The following is a 17,500-nucleotide window of genomic DNA, read 5'->3' on the forward strand; positions in this document are numbered from 1 at the left end:
CAGGTTTTACACCTCCACTGATGCTTAAGGTTCATCTTCATTCCCACTTTTACTGCTTTGACTGTTGCTGCTTTGCCAGTTTGCGCCAGTTTGCGCCAGTTTGCGCCAGTTTGCGCCAGTTTGCGCCAGTTTGCGCCAGTTTGCGCCAGTTTGCGTTTGGGTTCTTACCTGAATTGTTCCCATGGATGTGGTTTCGCGGCTCAGGTTCAGAACCTACATGTGGACAGGATCCACCTCCAACACAGGCAGCTACAGCAGGAAACGTATCGCTCGGCAGAGGGTAACGTCCCCCAGTTGCTAGGCAACAGAGTTTGACAACAACTTATGAGCAGACACTGCACTTAGCGGCAGGAAAAAGCAAACAATGTGATGAAGAAAACGGCGGTTTGTCGACTCCTGGACGAAAAGCTGAGAAAAGTCCAGCATCATAAAGACACAGTGAGTGGACGGTGCTGCTGGATGATGTCATGGAACGGCCTCCTGCTGCTTGTTGTGGACTGGAGTAAAGCTCTGATTGATGGTTTCACACGAACACGAGTTCAGGTCTGGACTCGCTTGTTTTTACATTAACTTTGCTCCATGAACCGAGGTTTTTCTGCATCTCGTGTTATTTTTACCAACTTCACTCGATGTAAGATTCCATCAGACTGACTCCACATCCAAAGCCACTTTGATCGTCAGGACATTACTGTTATGTTTTGTGATAACATTATGATTTTCCTGATCTCAGCCTTTTGCCTTTCATGTGTCTCCTTTTGTTTTTCCGTCTCGTTTCTCTCTCTCCTCTTCTCATCTTTTCCCGTCTCTTTCTCTCCGTGCTGCTTCCTTCCCTTTTTTCATCCCTCTCTCTCTCACCGCATTCGTCTTTTCCCAGCTTCATTTTTGCCTCAGTCTATCAGTCTCTCTCTCGGCTGGAGGTAAATAGGGCTCCTAATAAAGTGCTAATTAATCTCTGGTGACAAAATCAAAGAAAGCGCATCTGCATTGCTGAAAGGAGCCACGGAGGAAGAGGAGGAGGGGAGGAAAAGGGTGAGACAGGAAGAGGGGGAGGAAAGGTGGAGGCAGAGGTAGACTCAGACTTACTGGAACATCTGCACACAGTTTGTTTGCGTACAGGGAGGAGCGTGACCTTTCCACTGCATTGTTAAAATGCTCCTGTTGTTCTTTTGCTCTGGAGGATTTTCACACTCACACCGTTTGAACCTGACATTTCACTGTTTGCTAAATGTGGCTTCTGGTGAGCGTCAGGCATCAACACGCAGCTGCATAAACAAGGGCTGAGGTCCGAAGAGACGGACGGGGCACCTCCAGCAGCAGAGGTTTATCTGCTGATATGAGTTAAAGACTCAGGTCTGGATCCCGACTTTGCCTGAAGAATGTGGCATCGACGTCATCTTCAACAGAATGAAGTTATATAAGAGCAGAATGTGAGAAAATAAATGGAGAAACTCTGGGGATGACAGAGGAAACTGGGTTATGTGATGGAGGGGCACAGCAAAAGTGAGAGGGAAGAATGGGAAAGCCATTACTTTGGAGGATGGAGAAAAAAGGCGATGGAGCGATGCTGGGAAAAAGCCAGAGAAGTTTCAGACGCTTCACAAGGATTTATGTATAAAGACGATAAAATGTGGTGAATAACTTTAGGTTTTATTAGTCATCGGGAGCTTTTCCACTGGGCTCCACTGATAACAGCATTATGCATGTAGCATCGGATGAAAAGCATCAAATTAGACTCAACTTAGGCCTGTGTTTGCAGACAGATCCTCCTGCACTCGAGCGCGAGTCTGAGTAATTGTCAAACAGCATAAAGGCTGATGAGAAGCCGCATTAATAATCATGTTCTGTGTTCATTATAAATGACTGCTAACTGCCAGCTTCGCCTCTTTGCATCTTTCAGATCTTCCAGCGCTGACTTCAGATTTCAAGGCTGGAGAACTTTTAGCTCCCAGAAACAAACCACCTTTCTTTCAGTGGAGCGTTGGAGCAGACGGAGGCGCAGATGATGAGCGAGTCCCGTGTCCAAGGTTCAAAGGTCAAATACACGGAGCTCAGTCAGAGCGGTGTGGATGAGTGACTGGAACGGGTTCAGGGCACTGATATCAGGCCTCAGAGCGGAGCCTGTGGAACGGTTAATCTGCAGAATAACTAACAGAAGCCTGGAGAGCGACGCCGCTGCCGCCTGCTTCCCTGTGGGTCACTGTGTAATAGGTTTGATGCGACTTCACAGGCAAACCTGCTGCTCCTGGAATTATTAAGCTTCAGAGACTTTCACTGAGTGGAAAGGAAAATCAGGCAACCTGTCGCCCTGCAGCTCCACAAAGCAGAGAGACCACAGGAACCTGAGCCTGTGGGTTTTTTACCCTCAGAAAGTCTGAAGGGCTCAGCAGACAACACAGAACAGCTGATACCAACCTTGACCTTTGACCTCTCAGTAGGCAGCGGGGTTCAAAGGAAGGCGCTAATTGATACTAGCACTGTTTCAGCCCAGACGCTGCCGCTCACAGTGAGTTACATCAGACTGAGGCGTCAGAGGACCTGAACAGTTGCTGCTGTTTTTACTGTTGATGAGAGAACTTAACACCTGACGTCACTCACTTCTTATCAGTCGGTTGAAGACGGAACATTTCAGCCTCATTTCAAGCACAGAAACTGCTGTTAATGAATGAAGGTTTGTGATGATGCGGATGCTGTGATGGGTGAAGTTACAGCTGCTTCTCCTCAGATGCTCCTCTGGTTCACAGCTGAGACTCGAGACCTCAGCTGTGAAAAACACCTCCACCCCAGAAAGCAGTCAGAACGACGGAGCCTCGTGACGATCACACCGTTCTGATTCGCATGAATCCCACGACGCCGCAGTTCGCCCTCACGGCCGATAGGCGGCGTTCTGTCCCCATTTGACGGCTTTTCCGCGGCGTCTCCAGCGTCGCACTTCAAAGCAGTAGCTCCACAAATTCATAAATAAATCAGCCAAAGAGGGAAAACGGCTCATCGCATCCCACAAACACGAGCAGGCGACTGAGGGCGCGCACGCGCTGCAGCAGCAGGAATATGAAACACCCGCTCACGATAAACGAGCGATAACGGAGAATGCAACTACAACCGACACGGCCCCCGGAGGAGGCAATACTGGGAGTACTGGGAGTACTGGGATCTGAAAGAGGACGCAGAACCCTGAAATACCACCTTAAACCACCACACGTACAAAAGCCCTGAAATGGAGCTTTATGCAGCGAAAAAAGCTTCAAGCATGAAATCGAGTCGCTTCAACTTTAAGGCAGTTCATCAGAAACAACGAAGGTTTATGAGAAAGCGGACGCGTTAATGAGAGAGAGTCGACAACACCTGCGCCGTAAAAACGAGGAGACGCCGTTAACTCCCATTAAGAGTCAAACGGCGACGGACAGTGTGAAGTTAGAAATGGCCTGAGACGGACGCGAACTTTGCGTAAAACAAAAGTAAAGGCGTGACGTCAGCGCGTGTCTCGTCTTTACCTTTTAGCAGCAGCCGTCTCTTCAACATGGCCTGAAGAAAAAGCATCTTCCTTCACTCCGCGTCGACTCTGGCTGAAAACGATCTGCTCATGGAAGCGGCGCAGGAGCAACTTGTGTGCGCGTCTCGCGCTCTCTCTCCCTCTTTATTCGTGGCTCCCTCTCTCTTCACCCCCCCCCCCCATGTCTTTACTCTTTCAAAGGGACGCCCTCCGCATTGACACCAGCCGAGTTTCTGTGCGCGCGTGCGCTTTTGCGCGTTCACCAAAAGCGTTGAGGAATAAAACGCCTGTGACAGACTTCAAGCGGGTCTGTTCTCAGTCCGACGGTGCCATTGGTTCTGATCCGACAGAGCTGACATCCCTGTATTTACATGTTCTCCTCCTCCTTTTCTTTATACACTAATTTAATTACAGCATTCTCTCTCTCGCTCGCTCGCTCCAACTTCTCATTTTCTTTCCTGATTATGCAAAAAATTGTAGCTCAAAGCCTTCGGGACTTCTGATGCCCTACTTCTTTTTCCTTCTGAGTCTGTGTCTACTGGGTTTGTGTGTGCGTGTGCGTGCGTGCGTGTGTGTGTGTGCGTGTGCGTGCGTGCGTGCGTGTGTGTGCGCGCGTGCGTGTGCGTGCGTGTGTGTGCGTGTGTGTGCGTGTGCGTGTGTGTGTGCGTGTGTGTGTGCGTGTGCGTGTGTGTGTGTGTGTGTGTGTGTAAGGCCAGCCAAAGTGTAGCCAAAAGATGAAAGCCTCTAACACTGAAACCCACCACATCATGACTTATTTCCTGGCTCCCCTGACACTTAGTGATCATAAAGTGGCCGAAGTGGCTCGGAGCCAAGACATACTCCCTTTCACACACTCAGACCTGTCCCATTTATTAATCCTGTGGTACAAACCCAGTGGTTTGTGTGTGTTTGAGAGCCTCCCTGAGTGAAAAGGAGGGAAATATCCTACAGAAGTTCATACAGCAAAGTTAAACCCAAACTCTGACTCTCAGCTTAAGCCTTTTGCAGGAAGAAACTGAAAATCAACTCAACAACCACAAAACATGTAGAGTAAAAACTTCAGCACATCAAACAGTAAAACCTCTGCATTCATTCAACCCTGAAGTCATCTGAAACTCAAAGTCAGCAAATTAACCTTTAGTCCAACCTTTCATTTCAGATCAGAGAACCACTCTACAAGCAACCAATGCTGTTCAGTTTCAGGCACTGCTACATCTGCATAAGCCATTGAGTCAAAAACAGTCCACAAGCTGCAAGTTAATATGAAAAAATGTTCTCCAGCTTTGACCTCAGCTCACTAGGCTTTAACCTTACGTCATCACTGCTGGCAGCTCACTGCTCACCTACAGATACAGCTTATAACAAAGTTTATAACAAAACAAACACACCAGCACCAGATGATTATGAGGAGAACAGACTTCAGCACCACGGACAGCAACAACAATCCAGATGTTGGTCTTTAGTGAACTCACAGTCTGTCGTCTGTTCTAACCGACACTTTAACTGTAAGATGCTCAGTCGTGTCTGGTTCCTCAGACTCTGACTGAGACTTAACGAAACCATTAGAAGCTTCACTGTATTTGTTGCAGGATTCTTGCATCTGGTTGCATTACTTTGCACCCATTCGTGTCCCAGCGTCCACCCACGGTGATTCACGACAGACAGACAAAATGTGAGAACAGGCTCATTCATCACTTATTCATCCTTTGTGATGAAACCCCTGCATCTTTGTCGTCAACCTGTTGTGTCTAACGCTTTTCTTCAGTTCCACTCATTTACTGCAGCAGGAGACGAGCAGCTTCCAGCCGGTCGCAGAGGTGCCGTCACCCAGAGGAACCGGAGCGGTTCCTCCTGAAAGGCAGAGGGCCTTTGATCCCTCACTGTGTCAACCACGCGAAGTGAGGAGTCCGCTGAGAGAGAGCGCGGCTGAGAGCTCCAGACGCTGCTGTTTTCATCTCATCTGCTGCTTGAGAGTGTGACCTCAAAACAGAGAAGCCTGGCAAGATGTGTGCGTGTGTGACGGGAGGCTGAGGTGCTGTTTGAAACCGGTGTCAGTGAGGGACGGAAATGAAGGAGGAATTCAGACAATTAGGCTTCTCCAGGTGCCATGAAAACATAGAAGTGAAGAAAGTGGATAATATTTAGATTTTATGCCAAAGAAAATACATGAACATCATTCAAATGTCCAGCTATGGAAGAGAACAAGCAGACAAAGCGCCTGGTTTGGTTCTAGGAGTTAACTGGTCCAGTACGAGGTTCTGCAGACCCGTCAGCGTTCTTCCTGCTCCGAGGAGGAACAGCTGGAATCTGAACAGCTGGAATCCGAACAGCTGGAATCTGAACCCTGTCGACGCCATCTCCCGGTCTCTATTAGTAGAAGTTCAGGAACTGATGATCCTCTTCAGTTTGAGCCCAAAAAGACCAGGTGAAGAATTGCTGCCACAAATCAAGTAGAACAGAACTCCAGAACCGGTGCAGCTCAAGTCATCGGGAACGGGGCCTGGCTCCGATCCTCTTGTTCAGAGCCTCATCCTCTGCAGACTCCTGTTTCCATCGCATCGTTCCCTCCGGTGACGTCGTCTTCTGCCACGTTAGGTCGTCACCATAATGCATGTGAATGTCAACTGTTTGCACCTTCAACCGCACAACAAGCCTCATCTCCCGCTCACGTTTCTGGGCTCTTGACCCGGCGTGTCAACAGGATGTGCTAAAACAAGCGCTCCTCATGTTTATTTCATGTGTCAAACATGACTCATTTGCCTGAAGATACTTCACACCAGAGCGAGATGAATAATCCATAAGTAGATGTGAAGTTTGGCAACGGCTGCAGAGTCGGACGGGGCGTGAACCGTTGCCTGGGAGACGGAGGACGCATCGATCCGTCACTCGTGTATAATTGTTTCACCTGCTCATTACTGGAACAGGCAGCAGAACAAAGAGGAGACTTCGCTCTCGTCCTTGTTACTGAGCATTCGCTCGCGCCGCAGCTTTTTAATCCGTCTCCAGCCGCGTGTCTGGATGTTCAGTCAATAGACCTGAAGAGCTGCTACTCTGATGGATGCATCAGCGCTTCCTCTGGTGAAGTGAATGTAGGCGCCTGCATCCGATTCCTTTCTACAGGTCAGAGCAGGTTGATTAACTCCGTCCCACCTGTGCATCGGGGTGAATAAACCAAACAGCAGCTCTGTGAGGACAATAACCTCCAGCTTCTTCTGACTCTGACTCAACCTCCGTGGAGCGTCGGAGGTGACGATTCTTTACTTTAGGGTTTCGCTGTTTAATATTCATAACCACACACGCATCACAACAACAAAGGCCAAATGAAAACGCACTGGATGAGCCTGGATCAGACCTCAAGCTTTTCTTTGTCTGTTTGAACGTTTGTGGGTAGATTTTATCTGAATGAATCTCAATAACTTGAGCGTGGTCATATTAAAGCACTCACCTCTGGCTAAAAGTCGAGGGTCACGGTGACGGCATCTCGTTTCGGATTCACTGTTTTTTCTGTGTTTTCCAGCTGCACGTAGCATTAAATCCTGCCTGGTGAAGCAGCACACAGTGTGTGACAGACAGGAGCTGCCTCGTTGTTTAGTATTTTTAGGCACTCGTCCTACTTTCCCAGGTAATAAACTGCTGCTCAACCTTTCATGATGTCTTGGCAGGTCTCTGCAAAACCAATTAGCACTGTCGAAGTTCTTGACATTTAATTTGAGTACAACAGCCTCACATTAAGATGCGTTCAGTGTCTTTGTGGGAAACGGTGATTCTGGGCGTTTTGCGCCACAGCTGAACACATGCAGACCTGCTGTGCGTCGCAGTCAATAATCACACGGGCGCTAGAAAATCCCAGCGACACTGATGGACACGCTGAGTAATACAAGGTCTCCCTGCCTCTGCACAAAATCCCCCGAGGGCCCTGAAGACCACACGCTGTCTTATCAAACAGCCGCAGTAACGAGTGAAAGAACAAGGCCTGTGGCCAAGATACTTCACAAGATTTGTTCAGCGCTTCCACCATCAATCACAGCAACAAGCCCCGGCTGTGATTAAAGACTTAAGTGATTCTCCCGCTCCCTCTCCTTCCTGTGCTTCTGCTTCTGTAACTGCCTGCGCTGACTATTTCTCAGATTGGTTTTGGTGCAGGACGAAGCGGCTGAGGTTCCTGGGAGTGGATGAGTTCTAAGCTTTTAACCCGTGCCTTTACTTCACACTGACATTAAAGCGTTTCGCTGCAGCAAACAGACGTAAAGTAAATTGTTCTACACGACTTTTAAATGAGCTGTGTCTGGATCTGAGTTCACCACCGGCTGCCGGTGTGAATAATGGATTAAAGATGTGATGGAGATGAGACGAGGACTCAAATCAAACGGGCCATTTGGAACAAGTCCAGACCACGTTGTTCCACTTCTTTGGTGAGAACTTTGAATTGTGGGATTCATTTCACATGGATGATTTTAGAAACGTTAATCTGCTCCGCTCTGATTTCAGCGACAATTACTCTGCTCATTTTCTCACTGTCATAAAGTGAAGATGCTCTGCAGCCGATTTCAAACCACACACACACACACACACACACACACACACACACACACACACACACACACACACACACACACACACACACACACACACAAACACACACACGCACCACAGCGAAAGAAGCTGCTGGATGAGATACATGTACCTGCAACTCAAGATGATGAAGTGACCCACACATTTGTGTGTAAGGTTGGATTTGTAATGTGTGAAAACTTCTCTTCATGTACTGCAAAGGACATGAAGGGAGGAGGAGGAGCTGGGGTCTGTTCTGTTTCACCTGCTCAGTTACGCTGTGAGACCAGAGCAGAGTTCAGGAGTTCAGATATAATTAATGAACTAAAAGCTGAGATATTCTGCATGTGAAAGCAAACAAAGCCTGTTTTTCAGTCTTGCCGCTGTTTTCAGGGTTCGTTGGTTTAATCAGGCGCTCGCTTTCATCGCTGGGTGTCTCTGATGTACCATGAATATACGCTAGGCTGGAAATGTGCAGTAGAATGTGAGGGAGGAGGAGGTGGAGCGAAGCTGGGACCCATTAGGACGGAAGAGGCGACGGAGGCGGGTCGTGATGAACAAATCCAACAGCTGGAGCAACGTGCATGGGATGTCGTTACCATGGAGACGAAGGGACTGATTCCTGAAAAGTGCGTATTCTGCATCTCGTCCATGACTTATGTCCTCTGTCACAGGACTTTATTTACTTAAAGTAGAATAGACGCATCCTTGGGAGAAGAAAGCGTGTTTAGTGAGGTTACGTTTTACCGTGAACACCCTGAAATGTAATTAGTTTGAGCTGAGTGAAAACGTGGCTGTGAGTGGCGGCATCCCTTCAACTCGTCAACTCGAGCCTCTGCAGCGAACAGCTGATCCGATAATGATGGCTTAAACACAAGGCGAAGGGAAAGAGGCTGGTAACAAACCACAGTACACAACACGACCCCGTTGACCCACTCAGACTGTTTATGAAGCCAAGCAAGAGAGAACGAGTGGGCCAAACGTGCGTGTGGCCTGAAACAAACAGCCTCCTGCGTGATAAGGAGCAGCGGACGCGGAGGTGCACGCGTGATCGACCCCGGCAGACATAACAGCGTTAGCTTAACAGCGCCTGTTAAGCTAACAATGTTAGCTGTTAAGATAACATCGTCTGTTAGCTTAACAGTGTTTGTCAACTTAACATTGTCTGTTAGCTTAACAGCGTCTGTTAGCTTAACAGTGTTTGTCAACTTAACATTGTCTGTTAGCTTAACAGCGTCTGTTAGCTTAACAGTGTTTGTCAACTTAACATTGTCTGTTAGCTTAACAGCGTCTGTTAGCTTAACAGTGTTTGTCAACTTAACATTGTCTGTTAGCTTAACAGCGTCTGTTAGCTTAACAGTGTTTGTCAACTTAACATTGTCTGTTAGCTTAACAGCGTCTGTTAGCTTAACAGTGTTTGTCAACTTAACATTGTCTGTTAGTTTAACAGTGTCTGTTAGCTTAACATCGTCAGATCAGCCAGAGGAGATCAGAACAGGATCTGCTGATGGCTGCCTGGGTGGTGTGTGTGTGTGTGTGTGTGTGTGTGTGTGTGTGTGTGTGTGTGTGTGTGTGTGTGTGTGTGTGTGCGTGCGTGCGTGCGTGTGCGCGCGCGCGTGCGTGTTCAGGTTCTGGTGGTGATGAAAGTGTACTGGGTTGAGGAGCTGGCGCTGCCTTCGCTCTCCATTTAAAAACTAATATTGCGTTTTGTTCTTCAACTTGTTAATTGAGCGGTGAAGTGAAATAAGAACAAAGAGAAGCTGGAGATGGAGCTTGGACTGAAGCGGGACGCTGTCAGAACGAGGCCGCGTTCTGACTCAGGAGCAGTGAAAACACGAGGCCGCTTCGAGAAGCAAATTAGAAATCCTGCAAAATCGCAGGAGTCTTTCTCAGCGTCTTAGTGCTGAATAAGTAACATGTCCACACAGAGAAATTGGATCCAGCCGAGTGCGTTTGAAGTTTTAAAGTCACGGCGCAGCCTCTGTGATCCTGATACAAAGACTCCGCTCCGTTCAGTCACAGATCTGCTTCCCCAACAAAACACCCTGCGTCCGTACGGAGCGAGCGCCTCTGCTGCCGCCGCAGCTTCAGGCGCCTTCATTCATTTCTCATTTTGCAGAATTATTATTATTACATTAACGTGCCACCACTGTAATTACTGACGTATTGTGATTATTATTAGTCGGAGCATTTCCCGCTTACAGAATGATTGTGTTCACGTTGCATTCAAGGACCGGCCTGTCTCTAATTACTGCAGCATGCGTTATCTCCACATTCCTCTACTACAATTTACATTTCCATATTCTTATTCTGTCCTCTTTCCTAATGATCAGAACCGCTTTCCTCCCAACCTTCAGCTTCGCTCATCCTCCCTCTACGTTTATTTTGTCAGATTATTCCCTGTCATGACGATCTGTCGGCCTGTGCATCCATCTGTCCTCCCCCTCGTTCTCTCACTCCTCATCCCTCACCTTCCTTTGCCTCTAATGAGCAAAATGTCGTCGGTCTCTGCTCCAGATATGTCAGAAATCTCCCTTGACACAATCAAACATTCATCACACAGACGCAAACATGTGAAGCTTCAGAGGGTAGTTTGATCACAACCTTTTCTGACTTCCACGCCAGCGTCCTTCTTCCTTTATGCTGCGCCGTCATGTTTGTGAGTCAAACCCAGTCCCAGAGTGGAGCCACACGACTGTGCTTGTGTCCTTACAGTGAAGCTGACGTTCAGCGCAGGAGCGCAGACATCAGGACAAGCATCCGTGAGGCCAGATCCTTTGAATCAGGCCGATTATTATTAACTCAGACCCACAGTTTAAAGTAATGAAGCAGAATTTCACCTGGAGACAGTTCAGAATATTTGTTCTTGTTTCTTTATTTGTTGCCAGACTTGATAAAACGAGCACCAAAGAAACATGTCTGCAAACAACGCTGAACCTGCACATTCCCAGCACAGACGATACATCTGCGTTCAGCAGATGTGAGGTGATGCCTTGCTAAAGGGCAGGGCCACTGCACATTCACTGCTGGAGCCAGTGTGGCTTTAACATCCAGCAGCAGAGGGCACTGACGCCACAGAGAGGAGTCAAGGCTCCACTGGAGGAAGGTGTGTGTGTGTGTGTGTGTGTGTGTGTGTGTGTGTGTGTGTGTGTGTGTGTCTGTGTGTCTGTGTGTGTGTGTGTGCGTGTGTGTACGTGCATGCGTGTGTGTGTGTGTGTACGTGCATGCGTGTGTGTGTGTGTGTGTGTGTGTGTGTGTGTGTGTGTGTGTGTGTGCGTGTGTGTGTGTACCTGCATGCGCATGTGTGTGCGCGTGTGTGTGCATGCGTGTGTGTGTACCTGCATGCGTGTGTGTGTGTGTGTACGTGCATGCGTGTGTGTGTGTGTGTATGTGTACGTGCATGCGTGTGTGTGTGTGTGTGTGTACGTGTGTGTGTGTATGTGCATGTGTGTGTGTCTGTGTGTGTGCGCGCGTGTGTGTGTGTGTGTACGTGCATGTGTGTGTGTGTGTGTGTGTGTGTGTGTGTGTGTGTGTGTGTGTGTGTGTGTGTGTGTGTGTGTGTGTGTGTGTGTGCGTGTGTGTGTCCACCCGCCTCCAGTCTCACCACAGTGGTATAAAACAAACGCCCCTCCACCTCCAGCAAACAAACACAGATGCATTAGTAATGGTGATTATGAGAACGCACGCCGGGTCACACACACTTAAACTAATTAAAACCTGTTTAGTAGGTAAACAAACTGTACACACACATTCATTATGTTCATGTGCACAAATCAGCTGATGACTTCGCTGGCTCCACTGTCTACGGAAACACTTACAATTTTTACATCATGGAAAGAAATCAAGCCTCTGGTCTTTAGGTGAATGTGAAGTTTCTGTTGTCAGTCAGCGTGAAATCAAGTCACGTCAACAGGTTGTTGAAGCACAGAGCTTCATCCTGGAGCTTCAGCAGGAGGAGGGTTCGGTGGCAGCGCTCTGCCTCTCAGCTTGACTCCGTACCATCAGCACCAGCATCACTCTGACTCAGCTCTGAGTCCAAGCTGCTCACCTCACCTGTGGACGCTGTGATCTCTCAGTGCTCAGATCAGTTCCACTCCCTCCTCCTGTTTGATGAAGCGCCCTGTTCTACTCATTTGTCATTTAAGGATGCGTTTCTGGCTTCCGCTGCTGCTGCTCCAGTTCTCAGCTGCATTAAACCTTTTACCCCAGTCATCACAGCACAAACCCAGTCAAACCGCTAATCACAGTCTGTCACACTGGTTACAGCCAAACTGCATGTGTGTGTGTTGGCTTCTATACAGTCAGACGGGTGTGTATGTGTCGTATGTTATGATGCTATGAATAATCCAGATGTGGGTTTCACACTGCTCTGATGCTATGAATAATACAGCCCATTTCTGGCTCACAGTGGATGTTGTACTCAGCCACAGCAGGATGCTGCTGATGTCTGCACTGGTGAAAATCTCCAGCAGCAAACCAGACCAACGTCCTCTTTAAAGAGGCATTAACTGATTTCTGAGGCTTCTACCAACGGTGCAGATCTTAACCTCACACGTGTGCCACACACTGTTTTTAATTGTCTCCACACGCGTCCAGACCTCTTCATTCATCAGAGGTCGTTCCTGCAGTTCAGAGGACGAACTGGCTGTTTTAATTACAAAGTGACCTCTCATCCAACATCATCCAGCAGGAAGCAAAGCTGGTGCAACGCCACGTGAACAGACTTGCTGTCATTCAGTTGTCACCACATGAGCCACATGAGCCACTCAGTGAATGTTAACATGATCTGGAAAAGGAGGAATCCTGCAGTAAAAGAATGAAGAAAGGCTTCAGAAACGCAGAGTCAGGACCCTGAGGTGGACAAGGCTCAAATTAAAATCTGCCTCGCTGCAGTTAAATCAAAGCTTATGAGGACGTCAGCACAGCTGGGATCCAGGACCTCACCAGGTGTCAGGTGTGTCAGCGCTGATTGAAATGAGCCATGAGCAGCTCAGGGCGTGAGTTGCACAGCCGTGGGCCGTGCAGGCGTGCAGCCGTGCAGCTGTGCAGCCGTGCAGACGTGCAGCCGTGCAGACGTGCAGCTGTGCAGACGTGCAGCCGTGCAGACGTGCAGCCGTGCAGACGTGCAGCTGTGCAGACGTGCAGCTGTGCAGACGTGCAGCTGTGCAGCCGTGCAGCTGTGCAGCTGTGCAGCCATGCAGCCGTGGTGTGGGTCCCACAGACGCCGCCTCCATCCAGGCTGCGCTGCAGGGAGCACGCGGCTGAGATCAACACTGGCTCCTTGAAAGCGGCCCGAAGCAGGAGGCCGTCAGAGGCACTGGCCTCTGCTCCTGGACTCGTTCCTGATGCTTCCTTAGGCTTCGCCTGGTCCTGGTGTCCTACTGCTCACGAGGCAGTAACTCAGTGAGTCTGGCAGCAGGTACCAGTAAACTTTCATTATAAAATGCCGAACATCATGGAGGCTGTGATTTGAATGACTACAGTGCTTCATTCTTTACCATTATTCTTATTTTCCTCTCTCCACTTTTATTTATATTTTAATCTCCATGTCATTTTGTTCTGAAGAAATGAGAACAACCTGATTGGTTTAATATATTTCTACACAGTTGCCTAAAATACTCCAGCATCACGTGTATAACAGTAACCACCTACTACTAGACGTTACAGTAACATTAGTAACACCCTGAACCGTCTAACATTGTGTGCATCAAACATAAATGGAGTCTAGTAACCTGAGTCAGATCACATGTTACAGAGCCTCCAGAGGCCACATCTCTCCCTGACGCAGCGTCTGCCTGCATCCAGTGGAGTGGACGGAGCCGGACGGAGCCCACTAAATGAAACCATCATGAGATCAAAAGCGAGGACATGGTTTATAAATGACTCCGACGTTGCCTCAGCCACAAATGGAATACGAGCTGGTCCCAAATCACTCTGAATTTACACACACGTTTCTTCCCCTTAAGAATTTCATTTTAAAATGATTCCAGTTACAGTGTGAAAAATGGGCCACTTGTTGTGGAACAATGACTGCTGACATCAAAGCAAAACTCACTGCTGATTAAACTCTGGTTCTTTCAGAAGATGGAGCTATGGAACGAGAGCAAAATCCGAAAACACAGGAGCCGACCTGCAGCTCAAAGGAGGTCACAATAATTAGATGCTCATGAGTGTTCTGAGAATCATCACACATTACATCTGCACTGGCAAGTAGTGTCATAGATAAACAATGAGATGAGATGCTCCAACCCACAGCTACATGTGAACGACATAAACAAATGCTGCTCAGAGGTTCAGCTACAGCTGGTAACAGGATGAAGAACGTGCACAAAGTCAGCTCTCCATCCATCATCCTATCATCAGGAAACGGCTCCTTCAGCTCGTGCTGCTGTTGCCGTTCCTTCCTCTCTAAGACACATGGTTTTAACCGTCGCTGCTGTTTGGGAGATTTAACGTGTGACAGTTTGATTATAGGCTTGTTTCTCACTCTAGACCTCGACGTCGCCCACAACACTCCCACTTTGCTTCATACTGTACACAGGAAGTCTCAAGCAAAATAAACACTCTGGAGCCATTGCAAAGATGCAAAGATGAGTGGCGGCTTATAAAGAAATCCTCTTCAATCCATAAGCAAGCAGGCGGAAGATGCGACGCCGGAGCTGCTTTATGAGACGCGTGGTTCTAATCCGAGAGCGCGACGAGGCAGGACAGACAGCGCAACGCGTCTCCTGCAGCTCAGTGGGCAGAAAAGAGCTCCGGTTAGAGCTGATCAAGGTGGAGGCTGCTTAGAAAAGCACACACCTAATGCAGGAGAACGTGGTCCATAATGGAACCAAGTCATTGGCTGCTGACTGTGTGACGTACATCTGTCCGTCCACAGCTGGACCAGAGGCACACGCGCTGCAGCAGGTCACCAGGACCAACACAGACGTCACAATGAGCTTCCTGAGAGCAGCCATGAGGTTAATGAGGATAAAGCTTCCAGCAAAATAGAACAGACATCATCCAGCTGCTACAGAGGAAAGAATCAAGCCTGAACCATAAAATAAGGAGTCAAACAAAAACGAGAGTAGAAATAGAAACAGATTTCTAAAGTACAGCTTCATGTTTTCATGATCACACTTCATTAGAATGAGTGACACGAAGACACAGACTCACTGAAACAGGAGGAAGGAGTAATTTGGACCCTTGAGGCCTTTGGTTCACCTGCAAAGACTGAGCTTCTCATGCATCGGATTTCCTCTCAGGTGAAAACAGGAACTATGTCACCATGAACAGACAGACTTCCTTTTCATTAGACGGTGAGAGAGTAAAAACCAAGCGACACAGATCCAGCATCTCCAGTGGCTCCTGGAGCAGACGCCGGCGGGTCGGGACAGAACCCGTACGTCTGCTGGCCTGGAGCCTCTGGGACGAACGGGCATGAAGCTAACCGCTAATGCAAAGCTTGGATACGAATGAAGGCTGAAAAGCAGCAGAGACGGAAACTAGAGCGACCGCTTGCATTCAGTTAAACAGCTTTTGGTGAAAAAGGGAAATTAGTAGTTAGTGGCTGCAGCTTTAACCCTGTGTTGCTGGTTGCATGGTTGCATCTTACTCCTCAGATCCTCAGATCTGCAGTCTGCTTTATAGGTCCAACGTTTCAGGACAGTAGGAAGCGCTTAGGAAGAAAGTTTACAAATAAATAAACAGTCAACTCAGTAAACAACTAAACGTTGTCACATGTTTGTGTCTTGCTGTCAGCTGTAGAATCTGAAATAAAGGGTAACAGTGATAATTAGCTTGAGCAGTTCAGGTTTCAGCTCTTTGGCTTCATCTGCTTCCAGCACCAGCTGCTCCTGAGGTTGATTAAGCAACAAATAACGAGTGAAACTGGTCCAATCACGACGAATGCACAGGAAGCGCGGCTCAGCAGGAGGCCTCGCGTGCACCGACGGCGCTACGATGATCAGGTTCAGTCACCGTAGCGACTGACTGAGTTATGGAGCTGGACTCACAGAAGCAGCTTCAGGGTGAGGGTATTACTGTTGCAGCTTTCATAAAGAGCTGTGGAATTCAGAGACATAACGGCTGCGGGACGGTTTTCAGCAACTTAAGACCTGCAGACTGGCAGAAAATAATCATCTGCTTCAATCAGCATCAAAGCAAAGTTTAATGATTTTACGCTGCACAGCTCTGCTTCCTTTTACCTGTGACTTAAAGCGGTGGGAAGACAGCCGGCGCTCACACGCGCTGCAGATTCGACCAGCCTCCGCAGAATCCCCTGAATCTCCCTTCACAAGGACACGGCAGCGTGAGCGCTGGCAGAAGCTGATTTTGGCCCGAGGACGGTTTGTCAGCTGCTGTTTGGGTCAGTGTAACGAAGCGGCCAATCTGTCGCCGCTTCTGCCTGTGAACGGTGTCGAACGAAAGCAAATGGTGCAGCATAATGACATGCATCAGGGCGGCGTTAGCATATGTGCATACATATACATCACACTCCACAGGTCTATGTGGAGGCGTGGTCAATGGTTGCACTCCTACAAGTGGAGCTTTAGAAAACACAATCCTGGCATCTAGTTATTTGTTCTTTGCTGTTTTGCAGCTTCGTGTACGTTTGACTATACTCTACTTAAAGCAAAACAGCCGACTGAGTATTCCAAGTTACCTAGCAACCACTGCCATGGAGCGGGATGATGGAGCTGAGCTGATCCTGGAGTTACCAGAAAGTGAGTAAAGTGTTGGTGCAGATAGACAAAGAGGCGTAATGGGCTCTGATCCCTGTCTTTTTATCTCATGAAGGTCAACAAGGATTAGTTTTGGAGAAACATTTGTGTGATTTGTGCAGTTGTAGTTGATTTGCGAAATCAAGTATTGAGCAAAAACAAAACTCCTTTAGTTTCATCAATATTTTCAATATTTAACATTTAGTAAAGTAAATGCTTGGAACTTAAATCACTGAGGAAACTCAATAATAAGTTCAGCATCACGGATAGTTTCTAAAGACCTGACATCAGCACCACGAACAGCTCAGCAGAGACTAAACTGAGTCAAGTAAAACAGAGACTCTATTTTCCAGTTCAGGTGCACCGGTCCATTGGATCAGGTTCTGGAGACGGCGCTGGCCGCTCAGTAATCAGCAGCGGAGACATTTGACCCCTTCACGCCTCCAGAGGAGGAACGACGCTCAAACAGTTCATACTGTACCAGCATAGTGACTCTACTGAGATTTGTTTTTGGTTATTTAATAATTCACTGCAAAACATCACTGAGAAAAACGAAACTCCGGCCCAAAGAGGAAAAGACTCGTCTGTATGTTTGGACTTTCTGATGGTTCAGGCTACACAGAGGAGATAATCTGAGCTGCTCTGGAAACACAACCGGTGTCACTTTTTACAAACGGTGGTTCAGCTGTGCTCCGATAGCGGCTGACAACCCGCGAGTTTCACCACCATGGTCTAAATCTTGGAGGCTCCAGGT

General features: G+C 48.1%; 1 protein-coding gene and 1 long non-coding RNA gene across 11 annotated transcripts in view; one reads left to right on the forward strand and one right to left on the reverse strand.

Annotated features, from left to right (window-relative positions):
- Nucleotides 1-17,500, reverse strand: part of grip2b (glutamate receptor interacting protein 2b) — a 105,214-nt gene that overhangs the window by 29,054 nt on the left and 58,660 nt on the right. For 2 of the 8 annotated variants that reach the window (XM_029151966.3, XM_029151965.3), the window contains exon 1: nucleotides 3,492-4,014. The exons of the other annotated variants lie outside the window; for them this stretch is intronic. In XM_029151966.3, coding sequence (XP_029007799.1) covers nucleotides 3,492-3,537 — 46 coding nt within the window. In that variant the 5' untranslated portion in view covers nucleotides 3,538-4,014. Of the gene's footprint in view, nucleotides 1-3,491; nucleotides 4,015-17,500 lie in introns of those variants that run through there. 8 annotated transcript variants of the gene reach the window in all.
- LOC114856206 (uncharacterized) overlaps nucleotides 8,496-17,500 on the forward strand; it is a 10,923-nt gene continuing 1,918 nt past the window's right edge. Inside the window, exons 1-3 of one of the 3 annotated variants that reach the window (XR_005897726.2) lie at nucleotides 8,496-8,670; nucleotides 16,626-16,749; nucleotides 17,100-17,500. The exon at nucleotides 17,100-17,500 is cut by the window's right edge and continues 132 nt beyond it. This is a non-coding gene — a long non-coding RNA (uncharacterized LOC114856206). Of the gene's footprint in view, nucleotides 8,671-15,917; nucleotides 16,392-16,625; nucleotides 16,750-17,099 lie in introns of those variants that run through there. The other 2 variants (XR_003786031.3, XR_008694679.1) reach the window with 2 other exon arrangements.

Source organism: Betta splendens, chromosome 5 (genome assembly GCF_900634795.4).
Source record: "Betta splendens chromosome 5, fBetSpl5.4, whole genome shotgun sequence".
NCBI classification, from domain to species: Eukaryota; Metazoa; Chordata; class Actinopteri; order Anabantiformes; family Osphronemidae; genus Betta; species Betta splendens.